Source organism: Melanerpes formicivorus, unplaced genomic scaffold (assembly GCF_026170545.1).
Source record: "Melanerpes formicivorus ecotype bairdi unplaced genomic scaffold, bMelFor1.0.p_v2 SCAF_20, whole genome shotgun sequence".
Classification (NCBI taxonomy): domain Eukaryota; kingdom Metazoa; phylum Chordata; class Aves; order Piciformes; family Picidae; genus Melanerpes; species Melanerpes formicivorus.
Window position 1 is genome coordinate 5,076,217 of NW_027142372.1, and position 12,461 is coordinate 5,088,677.

At 51.6% G+C, this 12,461-nt stretch overlaps 1 protein-coding gene and 1 long non-coding RNA gene across 2 annotated transcripts in view; both read left to right on the top strand.

Annotated features, from left to right (window-relative positions):
• The first annotated feature begins 1,418 nt into the window (after positions 1 to 1,418).
• CBLN1 (cerebellin 1 precursor) lies at positions 1,419 to 4,293 on the top strand. The gene is made up of 3 exons (XM_068150567.1): positions 1,419 to 1,860; positions 2,077 to 2,196; positions 3,371 to 4,293. Exons 1-3 carry the CDS (start codon positions 1,594 to 1,596, stop codon positions 3,566 to 3,568), a joined length of 585 nt encoding a protein of 194 aa, XP_068006668.1. The 5' UTR covers positions 1,419 to 1,593; the 3' UTR covers positions 3,569 to 4,293.
• Positions 4,294 to 7,891: 3,598 nt separating this feature from the next.
• LOC137447234 (uncharacterized) overlaps positions 7,892 to 12,461 on the top strand; it is a 31,727-nt gene continuing 27,157 nt past the window's right edge. The window contains exon 1 of the long non-coding RNA XR_010988830.1: positions 7,892 to 8,223. This is a non-coding gene — a long non-coding RNA (uncharacterized lncRNA). The remainder of the gene's footprint in view (positions 8,224 to 12,461) is intronic.

Below are 12,461 nucleotides of genomic sequence, written 5' to 3' on the forward strand. Positions count from 1 at the left end.
TCCCGTCCCCTCGGAGCCAGCCAGTCCCAACCCACCCGCAAACCGACACTTCGCAAACACGCGGTTTACTTGGCTGGGCAGTAACATCAATCAAGTTTTATTTGTAGAAGATAGATCAATGTTCTGGGTAAAACCTTACGAATCACACAGGCGGAGAAGCACAGTAAAATAATTTAAAGCCTTTACCAAAGTTCATAATGATTTGCACTGGAACCCAGTTTTGGATGCTGTTCAGTTTCCCAGACAGGATGCCACAAACTCCATGTGAGGTTTGATCTCTGAATGTAAGTTTAATTTTGCAAACCGATCTGCCAGTTAGAAAATAATTTCCCAGTGGTTTGTTTCTAATGGTTCATTGGTAAATCTCTTTGTGCAATCCCATCCGGTTTTGCAATCCCATCCGATGGTGCTGTTTTTTTGACAGCACCATCCGGAATGAACATTGCTTAGATGCCCACCAGGACACAGAAATCTTTGTTCTTTACGTCGTACCAAGGGCCCTAAAAGCGGGCTCCCGGCTGGAGCCATCCGCGGGCACGAACACTGGCGGGGCGGGCATCAAGGGGAGTGACCTGCCCTCACAGCCGGGTGCTCTGACGGCCCGAAAAGTCTCTACTGTGCTCTCAGTTTCTTGCTCGGGAAGCGTTGCCGAAGGCGCTGTATTTTGTACCTCGCCGGGACGCGAACGAGGCGGCTGAAGAAGGCAGTGGAGATGGGACAACCCCGTGAAGGGAGACCCTCTGCATCCCATCCCTCGGTGCGATCTCCGGTGGGGAGGGCGCGGGGAAGCGGACCTGCCCGCGACTCGGAGCACACCCGGTGATGCTACTTCTGCTCGAACACAGCAGCAGGCCTTTGCCACGCCGCAGCACATTTCCTCTCAGCGTTCCTCGCCCAGGAGGAAAGCGGAGAGCGGCGGCCTCGTTCCGTCCCCTACGCCCATAGCCAGGCTGTGGCCGGCACCCCGGTCCTCGACCAGCTCCGCGGGGATTCTCCTGCCTCGAGCTCCCCGCCGCGCCCCGGAGCTCCTACCTGCGCGGTGCGGTGCTGCGCGGTACGGTGCTGCGCGGTGCGGCGCGGGCGGCTGCTGGGCACCTGCTCCCGCGCCGCCTAACAAAAGCCGCGGCGTCAGGTGGCAGGAGACGGACTGCGCGGCCATTGGCGGCGACGGAGAGCGCCGGGCGCCGGTTGGGCCGCGCGCGACGTGGGCGGGCGCGGGGCGCTGACGCCAGCGCAGGGCCGGTGGGGAGGCGGGGCCCCGCCCCGCTCCGTCTTTGTGCTCGCCGGCAGCCCCGGCAGCGCCGCCGCCTCCTGCACCCTTGTTCAGCTCCGCGCGGCGCGGCGGGCGGCTCCGCACCGCTCGGCTCCGCAGCGCAGCGCTCCGCGCCACCCCGCCCCTTACCGCGCTACCCCGCCCCTTACCGCGCTATGTGTGCCGGCGCTCCCCTGCCTCCTCGCGGCCGCTTTCCACCCGGCGGGGCGCGCTTGGCCCCGCTCTGAGAGCAGCGGCGGGGCAAGGAGCGAGCGGAGCGGAGCGGAGCACGGACGTGCCGCCCGGCGCGGAGCGGCGCGGAGCAAAGGGAACGCGGCGCCATGTGGGGCACGGGGCTGGCGCTGGGGCTGGGGCTTCTGCTGGGCGCGGCGTGGCTGGCGTGCGGGCAGAACGAGACAGAGCCCATCGTGCTGGAGGGGAAGTGCCTCGTGGTGTGCGACTCCAACCCCACCTCCGACCCCACCGGTACAGCGCTCGGCATCTCTGTGCGCTCCGGCAGCGCCAAGGTCGCCTTCTCCGCTATCCGCAGCACCAACCACGAGCCCTCCGAGATGAGCAACCGCACCATGATCATCTACTTCGACCAGGTGTGAAGTGACGGCGGGGCTCCGGGCGCGCCGCCGCGTCAGGACAGAAGTTGCTGGGGGAGGTGGTGGGGCCGGGCCGGGCCAGGGCTGCGCCGCCCCGCAGGGCCCTGCCCGCGGGAAAAGGGGGCGCTGGGGGCCAGTCGCGGCCGCGGGGCATTGGAGCTGGGTGGCGACGGCGGCCCCCACAGAGGTTCTGATGGTGCCCTTCCCTTCCAGGTACTAGTGAATATCGGCAGCAACTTCGACTCGGAGCGGAGCACTTTTATCGCGCCTAGGAAAGGGATTTACAGTTTCAATTTTCACGTGGTGAAAGTGTACAACAGGCAAACCATCCAGGTCAGGCACAAGCGCCGTCGCTTTGCTCCGCGGGCACCGTGGGAGGGAGCGGACCGTGTCCGCGGCCCGGTGGGGACGGGAACCCGGCGGGCGGCGGGGCGGGGGCAGGCCCACGAGCCGCTGTCGGGAGCGCCGATCTCCGGGCGCTTCCGCACCAGAGGGAGGGTCCCGAAGGGCCACACAGTCCTACCAGGCTTCCGCCTGGCCCTTACCCGCAGGAGTCGTCCAGGGACGGGAGGTAAGAGCCGTCGCCTCCCAACCTGCCCGAGACGCCGGGCTGTCCCGAGACGCGGAGCGCCGCGGAGATCATTCCAACAGAGAGCTCGGGGGAGCCGCGACCCCCAGTGGGCTCCTCACCCGCCCTTTGGTGGCAGAAAGTCTCACAGGGATTTGGTGTGCCGGGAGGTGCCAATGGCATGGATACGATAGTGAATATAGTGCTGAGAGCATGTATTCATGTACCCTATCCGGGCCTTGTATATGTTCAATGCATACACACCACTACACAGGAATAATATATTACCGTCCTGAAGCCAGGTAGCATAACCTAGACAGGAATTGTGTCTCTGTAGCAATGCACATTGCAGAGGTAAGTGTACAGCTATGTGACACCATTCTGGCATAAACTGTTTCACACATCTGGATTAGGCAGGTAGTGTATTATTAATGTTGGATGTGCAGTCCTGGGATCATTAGTGTGAGCTGAGCAGAGCTTATTGACTCTGTTGTGGCATATTGTCTTTGCTGCCTAACAAAGGAAAACTACCTCTTGAATACACTTCAAACGCGCCGACTCCAGCGGCTGTGGCTCTGCTACTTGCTGTCTCTGAGGTTTCACATAAAGCCATCCTTCAATAAGTATGAGCAGACCTCTTTTCATTGCCTGAAAACACAGGCACCCTATTGAAATTCTTCAAAATAGGATCAATGTCCTGTTTTATATGCACTGAGTGTTTTGATGTGGTTGTCTGTCTAAAACAGCGGTGAAAAGCTGCTTCCTTCAGAGTACATGCCTTAGCTGGGTTTGGATTGATATTTCATTTTTATGGGGCTGGACTTTCAGCTGTCAAAAGAAGCCCTCTCTTAACTAAACATTTCACCTGCTAGGTGAGCCCTGGTGGTGTCCTTGTCTGACTTTAATTGACGGAGGGCTTTGTTTTATCTTGCTCTTTAGGTGAGTTTGATGCTAAATGGGTGGCCAGTGATTTCTGCCTTTGCAGGAGACCAAGATGTGACCCGAGAAGCTGCTAGCAATGGAGTCCTGATTCAGATGGAGAAAGGAGACAGAGCTTATCTAAAACTGGAGAGAGGAAACTTGATGGGAGGCTGGAAGTATTCAACATTCTCTGGATTTCTAGTGTTCCCGCTTTAAATGTCTTTCATCCAAGAAAAAGGAGAGATCTCTTACAATTCCGAAGTCATAGCTGGGTTTAAAGAGTTGTGGATAGCAGACTTTTTACATACAAATATTAAAGAAGCTAAATCCTGCTTAGGTTTGCATACATCTGCTTTGAAGAGTTACTACTTATTTTTGTTGTGTTGCAGCCAACAGGCAGGAGACCCTATAACCACCATTTTTATTCTTCTCTCTTCTCCCACAAAATTAGTTCCCATCTCAGTGTCACTGGTGTAATCTGCCATTGGTTCCCCATGGTTTCTGCCTCCCAGTAGACTTTAGTTTTTTTCCATTGTCCTTTACAACATATTTTGTAGTTTTGTTTTTAAAACATGTTAATCTTGACTCTTTCTCTGAGTTTGACTTTAAAAAAAAGAGGAAAGTATTTTTGAAAACATGGATGCCATGATGTAAGGGAAAATGCAATTCTAGCTCTGTACTGGCTGGCAAAGGAAAAATTTCTACATGAAGAACTATTCACAGCCAAGGCTGACTAGAGTATTTCAATATTTCTATGTAATTCTGAGTGATTGTGACATTTAAGGCTGCTAAATGTTTTGATGCTTGTTTTGCTCTTGTACAATGTGGCCCAACTAAATGCCAGGAAGTATATTGAACTTTTACTATTACTCTGTAATATATGTGTGAATATTGAAAATTAATTTTTGCTTTAATTCAATAAAGTTTAAACGGGAATTTTATTTTTCTTAACCAGAAATAAGGTTCCTCAATCGAGGCAGGTGGGGGGAGGTGGCTTGGTGGGGTCCTGCGGCTGCAGCGGTGAGGTCGAAAGGAAGCGGGGGATGACCCGCAGCCGCCCAGCCCTGCGCACCTCCCGCTCCTGCGTGCCCTGTGCAGGTCTCCGCGGCAAAGCAAAGCCCCGCGGACAGAGCCGGCACCCAGGTGGACCCGTCGCTAGGAAGTTTCCCGACGACTTATCTCCGCTTATTTATAGGATTTATCTGTATGATATTCTATACACCAGATCGCATTTTATACGGCCGTCTAAAAATACCTTACCATGTATACTTTGATGCCAGTATTATTTATTTGCTAGTATTATTTTGTTTACAGCCTTTAAAAGATGTAAATGCTATAATTTTGCAGTATTCTAGAATATTACTACTTTTATTAAAAGGTGCGTATGAGGATTTTGATTGTATCTAAACTTTAATGTGAAATAAACCGGTGAAACGTCCCCCGTGGGCTCTGTGCGTGCCGCGGCGCGGCGCCGGCTGCGGTGGGGTCGCGCCAGTCCCCAGCTCCAGGCAAGGAATGTCATGAGCTCCAAGGGACTGTTGATGGGAGCACAATAAGCAACGTTTTTCGCTTTATTCTCGGGTTCTGCCCTGGAAACAGCCCGGCGTGGCGGGAGGGGATCTCTGACCAGGGCGGCCTTTGCGCGGCCCCGCCCGGCTGCGCCGCACCTCGCCCCGCGGAGGGGAACGGGGCCGGCTCGGGCAAGTCGAAGGTGGTCGCTTCCAGACGGAGCATATCAGCTATGCATCAGGACCTGCTCATCTGGCATTGCGGGCCCGGAACGTCTTTCCTCCGCGGCTGCCGACTGGCTCATATCGTGAATCGCGCCTCGCAGCAGAGAAGGGCGCGGGCCGGCCCCCGCCAGCAGCTCACCGGGCGTTCACGGGGAGCTTCGGCACCTGCAGCCGCTCACCAGGAGCCGTACGACCAAACAATTGAAATCTATGGAGAAGAGTTAATAACGGAAAGCAGTCGGTTTGTTTTCACTTGGAGTTATAAGCTGCCCAAGACACCCCAGATACCGGATCCTCCGGCTGCGCGCTCCTCTCGATATGAGACACTTTATTACTTTCCCCTGAAGCCTTTAACCGCTCCCTGCCCGTTGCGCTGGCGAGGCCTGGCCCGGCGGCTCACGTCTGGCTGCAACACCGCGGCCCAGCGCCCCTCCGCCCGGGAACGCGCAACCAAAGCGACAGGTACTGGCAAGCTGAGTGGGGGCTTCCTGCCTCACATCATCGTGACAAGGGGAAAAAGCGAGCAAAGAAAAAGAAGGGGAAACAAAAATTACCTTGTTGCAAGCGATATGGCGGTGGCCCTGTGCCCGGTCCGCGTAAGGAGCCATGAGGCGACTCCCGCACGGGGCGGGCGCGGGGTGCCCCCGGTAGGGCCGCAGGTGTGGGGGCTGATCATGCTGATGCCTTTTTTGGTTTGTTTTTTTTTTCCCCCCTCTCCCTTAACGCGAAGCAAATAAACCCGTCACCATCCGCTGAAAGTTTTCCCCTGGTTGTGAGAGTCTCATTAATATTGTGCAGCTGGAAATTATATTACCCTAATCGCAGCAAATCACTGGTTTGTGGCTATTACAAAACGCCGCTGTGGCTCCCAGGAAAAATCCCGGCTGTTTCGTGCCCGCGTAGGGAACTCTTCCGCACCGGGGGTTATCTAAGCCTATGCTCTGTCCGGGCAGCGCTTCCCCCGGGCTCACCGAGGGGTTGCGACGCAGAGCAGCGAGGCGACCTGGAGAGGGTAAAGTGTTGCACTGTTCCCACTTTGGAGGTAAAAACCGCCACCGCACGGAAGACACCCATGGCACTCATTTACCCTGACAGGTCGCGGAACCCTTGTCGGGGTCCCCTGCAGGGGGGAGCGGTTCAACCTCTGGCCCCGTTCACGCACAGGCTTCACGGTGGAGCGGACGAGTCGCACTGCTTCCCGGTTCCGCCCGAAGATTCCCTCGCCGCAGTATCTGGAGGCGAAGCGGTCGTCCGAGGAGCCGGGTGGGGTAGGGTGGGGAGACGCGGGGGAGGGGAGGGTAGCGGTGGTGTCTTAGCGGGTGATTTACTTCGGACGGCATGTATCTAAAAAAATAACCCTGTCTCCACCTGACGGTCCTCTCGAGGAAAGGACTTCTCCCGGGTGGGAAGGCCGCGGTTCGGGTTGGAGAGCAGGGCGGTCAGCTAGAGGGGAGCCACTGATACCGTGCACACACCCCCCACCCCCGCGAATCCGGCTGTCCCTGGGCAGTGATGGGACGCCCCGAGGCCAGCACTGCCCCAACAAGGCGGATAGGACCGGAGCAGCCAGTCGCACTCGAATTTGCAGCCACCTTCACGTCCTCTGAAGGCTTTTATGCCATACATAAGGCAGGGAAACTCAGAAGCAGCGTTTTGTCTCAGCGGGAGCCTTGCACGGCAGCGCTGGGAGCTCACCCACAGCTGCTCTCCTGATGAAGGATGGGGCTGCCCCTGACACCGGAGCGGAAAGGGTGGGGGCGCGCGGCTCACACCTGTGCAGGCGACGCCATTTTCCTCAGGGCGCGCTGCTGGGCCTTGCTGCCCGCAGTGCCTCTGGCACCTTCCAGGAGAATGTGCTGCGAGCGGGAGACCTGCCTGCGAGCGGCTGCCTGCGCGGTGCGGTTAAGTGCTCTGGGGCCAGCTGTGCCCTCTCTAGGACAGGCTCACCCAGGTACTGAAGCAGCTGCATGACTGTAGGCCGCAGCCACCATTTGGAGCGGCGGAGCCGGCCGCGGCCTACGAGGTGGTAGCGAGGTCCGGCTGCGGGCACCACCAGCCCGGCTGTGTGGAGGTAGGGGTGGATAAGGGACTGGTGAGGCTGTGACCTCGGCCTCCACTTGCAGGCCTGGCACAGCGTGAGGCTGCAGCCTGTAGGCTCCTGGCCAGCTCCCCACCAGCGAGGCGTCCCTCGTGGGAAGGCTGCATCCCCTCAGGGCTCCAGCGGCCTCGTCCTCAGCCCTTGCACACGTGGCACTGCTGAGTGGGCTCCTGGGCCCGATTCTCTGCTTCTCCCAGATGTGAGCAGCTACTGCTCTTCAACCAGATTTAATGTGTTTTTCAGTTGATGTAAGTAATGTCTGATTGAATTTATTGCTGATTAGCATTGAGCATCAGTTTACACAACAAGAAATTATGTTTCATTCAGTTCATTAGCATGACTAGTGTTTGGTTTATGAGCATATCACTAATGGTAATGACTGGAGTTGATTGATTTCTAATGTGAATATAATTACACAGTGTAGGGGAATTAAAGGGAAAAAATGCACAATTTTAATTGTTAGGTTTTTAAGGAGGGGGTGTAATGTGGGGGTGAGAGGGTGTAAAGGGAGAAAGAAACCAACTTGCTCCTGCCCAAGTGATGTGAATGTAAAGATGAATAACTACATCAGAAAACAGCGAGTGCAGTCCAAAAGAAGAGAAGTCAAATTCGATTAACTCTGGGAATAGTTAATGCAGGCTTCACATTGCAAAACATCATTTCCCTTCTTTTATCCCTATGGTGCAGCTCGAAGCCCAGTAAGTTGGCTTGGAAGAGGCCGTTTCCGAGGAGCCAGGAGAGGCAGGGCTTCGTGCATGGCCGAGCAGCCGGCTCCTCCAGCTCCGCCAGCGGCTGCGCGGCGGCAGGCTCGGCTCGGAGACAGAACTGCTGCCGAGCTGAGGGGAGAGCTGCGCCTTCCTCCCGGGTCAGCGAAAGCAGCTCAGTCAGCTGCAGGATCTTGGACGGCAGTGGCAGTGCTGCCCCTGGCAGAGCGCGCCTTGCCTGCCCCTCTGCCCTGATCCTTTCTGGGAGGCAGGGAGACGAAGACTGGCAAGTGCTGGAGAGCCTTTGGCTGGAGCAGGGTTGAAGGGCTGCAACAGGTAAGAAGGAGCAGAGCAAGACTGTGTGGGCCAGGCACCAGGTGGGATTTCAGAGGCAGGGAGAGGAGGGCAACTCAGAAGTAGCATGTGTATTTAAAACTGTGCCTCATCAGTGCCTTGTGTTCCAGAGGGTGACCTCTGTGACTGTCTGGAAAGTACCCCATAAACGGAAAGGTGGTCTGGGAGGGGAGTAATTGGAGCGTTTTGCAGAGGATCCTTCCAGTAGCATGTGCAAGGGGAAAAAGGAAAGGCTGATGCTCTGTGGGAACCCCTGCAATGTAGATGTCCCAGGGTGGAGGGGCTCACAGAGCTGGTTTCCTTGTCTCCTCTTGGTCAGGGTCAGTGAGGGAGGCGTGGTGTGTATTCTCTGCCAAGTGAGAGCTGCCAGAAGGCCTCACGTTGAAAGAGGAGAGGCCTTGTATTTTTACGGAGAGTGAAACCTGTGTGCCTTGTGTTTTTATGGACAGTGAGACAAGCTGTGTGCCTTGCTATGGGAGAGGAGGGTTCTGGCAAGGCTAGCAATAATGTCCCTGTGTCTCGGGGCCTTGTTCTCCCTGCTTTCAACACTGTCACTGGAAACCCAGTGTGGACTTGAGACTTTGTTGCCTGCACTGGGAATGTCTGAATTGGGTACATTTCTTCCATTTAACACTAGCACTTTCCAGGCTTTCTGGGATACAGTGCAATAGGATGCCTGTGCTCCAGTGGTGCTCAGTCAGTAGCAATGGTAATTATAATGTAAACAGCTGTGCACATCTGTTTGCAGAGCTTTCTCCCTCTCCCCCTTGGCAGCTTTGAGCCTTCTGTTGGACAAATGAGGAAGATTATGCCATTTGTCCTTCTGTGTTGGTGGGGGGAATGTAGTAGTGAACCATTTGAAGTTTCACCCAGTTGCGTTTAGTTTCTTACAGTTTTGGGCTTCTAAAATGAGACAGTTGCTGTTCTGAAGTCAGGAGATGTCTGGGATCCTGAAAAGCCTTGTTTGGGGAATTTTCCTTTAGGAGGAAGATGTGAAGCTGTTGGAACATGGTTCTAGCATTGCATAGGCCCCTAGACTTAAAAAAAAACTTTCCCAAGGGTCTCCTGCCTCTTCTGCCTTGATCACTGGGAAAAATGAGTTTAGTATCATGAGTCTTCCTCACAAAATGCTGCTCCTATCACTTTTGGTATTAGTGAGCTTTTAATTTGTGCTTTATTGTAGTGTAGCAGGTCATACATATTTGAATCTTACCCTCATGCCTTCGCTTTTGTGCCTCCCTGCTGTATTTTGGAGAGTAATTCTGGCTGGGGAAGACTGAAAATCTACTGAGATAAGAGGCATAAGACCTGAGGAAGAGACATGAGTAGAGTTTGAGCAAAATAAAGACAGATGATGTGACTACTTGTGATTCATATTAGTAATTTGTGTTTTGTACAGTATGTTAGAATAAATATCAGTGCATCAATTTCAGTCATATTTCCAGTCCAAAGTATTGATAATGCTGGGTGTCTCTGGCCAGGCAGTAGTCCTATTTTAATTTTGTCTTGTCTATACAACACTTATTCAAGGACTGTCTATTACAGGAAAACTCCTGCTTTGTTTGCAATTAGTAGTCACCCAGCTTCTAGTGAAAATTTTTGTCATTGTTGCACTTCCTGCTAATTAATGTGGTTTTGATGTCTTGGGCTTCAAAGTCATTCAAGTCAGGGCCATCCTCCTTGAGCTGCATCTATACTGATAATGTTTCCCATTTTTTGTCAATAGTAAATAACCTTTTTTAAAATACACATGTTGTAGTGAAAATTAACACAATGCTGAACCTTTCCTGCTAATGGGAACCCTCTGCCACTAACTGCATGATAGCTGGTTTTGGTGTTGCTGTCACCAGAGCAGGTCTACATTTCTCTTTCTCATCAAACAGAGATGCTGAGTCTTAAAGAAAAATTGTGAATGTATCATATTGCTCAATTTATCATTATTTTCCCTTCAAAATGTCATGTAAAACACTGGGGTATATTGGTCAGACTGATAAATACTATTTCCATTGAAAGAACAGAGAGGCATTCTGTTCTTTTCTATGCATGTGGCACTATTCTTCATTTCATAATTTGTAAAATCTGGTTGAAATTTCATGGGTCAGTTTTTGTGGCAACTTTGATTCTCCCCAAGTTCTTGGGCACATATTGAGTCATGTTTTAGAATTCCTGACTGGCATGAATCCATAACTCCCTCCTGAATGGCTTTATTTCTGTACATGGTTTTGTATTTCCCAGCTGTCAGTAGAGCTGAATTTCCCTACAATTTGGTTGAGGTGTGGGAAAAGAGGAGCTTCTAATGTCTCTCTTTTTAATCTGGTTATATTGTTCCTTTGTGGTCTCCATTCTCAGTGATTAATCTCACTGTTCGAGTCACTGAAAAGCCTTTCCAAAGGCTCAATTGTTCTTACAACCCAGAGGACTGCAGCCACAGCCTCTAGTTTTGAAGCACCTCTTTTGAATGGCAGTTCTATCCAGTCTAGTGAGATGAGGCTCAGCAGTTATTACATATGTACATGGCTACCTGAATTAATATTTCTGTTAGTTTGTCATGTGGCCAACTTCTTGCAGTGATGTATTGAGCAGAGATACTCACTGGCTTCCCTGCAGTACTTCCAGATCCCTTCTGTGGCTTGATTAAACTAGTCAAGAGCCCTGCTAGTAATTTACCAGCCATAATATGCATAAACTTACCAGTTTTGCATTGACTTTAACATTTACATGAAAAATTGCCCATCTTGGAACACGTGCAGAATTGAATTGTTTTCCCAGACTGAGCTAAGACGTCTCTGAGACTTGGATCACTATTTGAGCATAACATTTTGACTTGCAAAGGTCATGTTTGTTTTTTCTAACACACGTTGTGGAAAGACTTCATTGACTAGAATGGATTTTGATACATTCAGAGAAAAATCAGTTTCTCTCTGTAGTGGGAAGAGGAGGATCTTTCATTCAAGTAGAAGTGCCAGGGCTGTTTTCAAGATGTGGTTTTGAATTCCAGTGGGTCCTTAAATGAGATTTTTCTGCTGATGTAAATTTGTGTAGCTGTGTGCAGTGCAAATTTTTGCAACTTATTTTGCCCATGGGATCTTACAGCAGAATCCAGGAAACCTGATTACAGAAATACATTCCAGTCTTACTACCTTAATCATCAGAAGCAGTAGATATACTTGCATGAGACAAGGATTGTTGGGATAACTAGAACTTTGCAAGAAACACATCTGTATTTCTTCTGCTGTTCTATTTTCATTTGTCCTCTGGCCATGCAGAACACGACTGATTTCTTTTGCCCATAAAAAGCTGAGGAGATACAGTTTTGATGGCAAACACAGAGTAGAAGGATGCAAGTGTTCAAAAGTTAAGATGCCTGGGATTGTTTTCTGAAAATATCTGGAATGTCACAAGGGCAAAGCTTTCCACTATTACATATTGATGGTTATGTTAAGTTCCCTCAGTGCAGGGCTTTGGGTGCTGTTGTGGCTTAACCCCAGCCGGTGACTCTGCAGCTGCCTGCTCCCTCTCTGGTGTGATGGGCGAGAGAATCAGAAGAGTGAAAGTGAGAATACTCATGGGTTGGGATAAAGACGGTTTAATAGACAAAGCAAAAGCTGCGTGTACATGCAAAGTAAAACAAGGAATTTGTTCATTGCTTCTCATCAGCAGGCAGCTTGTTCAGCCACCTCCAGGAAGGCAGAGCTCCATCCCATGTAACGATGACTTGGGAAGACAAATGCCATGATACCAAATGTCCTTCCCTTCCTTCTTCCCCCAGCCTTATATGCTGGGTGTGACATCAAATGGTGTGGAATATCCCTTTGGCCAGTTGGGGTCCGCAGTCCTGGCTGTGTCCCCTTCCAGCTTCTTGTGCACCCCCTGCCTACTTGCCAGTGGGGTGATGTGAGAAGAAGCCTTGACTCCCTAGGAGCTGCTCAGTAGTAACTAAAACATGCATGAATTATCAACATTGTTTTGCATCACAAATCCAAAACACAGCCACATACTAGCTACTGTGAAGAAAATGAATTCCATCCCTGTCCAAACCAGTACAAGTGTATAATCCTTTCTAGTTCTGTTACAAGTTTTTCCTAGTTAAAATACTCATCTTTTATTAAAGATGCAGAAAAAGAAGAAAAACAAGTTTAAAACACTGAAACATAACATGCCAAGTAAGGTATTGGTTTGAATAACATTCATTACTATTTTATCTTGAAATGTTAGAACAC

Coding starts and splice junctions, on each gene's coding strand:
- CBLN1 (XM_068150567.1), top strand. CDS start 1,594: ATGTGGGGCACGGGGCTGGCGCTGGGGCTGGGGCTTCTGCTGGGCGCG. Junction 1,861..2,076: donor TGATCATCTACTTCGACCAG/GTGTGAAGTGAC, acceptor CTTCCCTTCCAG/GTACTAGTGAATATCGGCAG. Junction 2,197..3,370: donor ACAACAGGCAAACCATCCAG/GTCAGGCACAAG, acceptor CTTGCTCTTTAG/GTGAGTTTGATGCTAAATGG.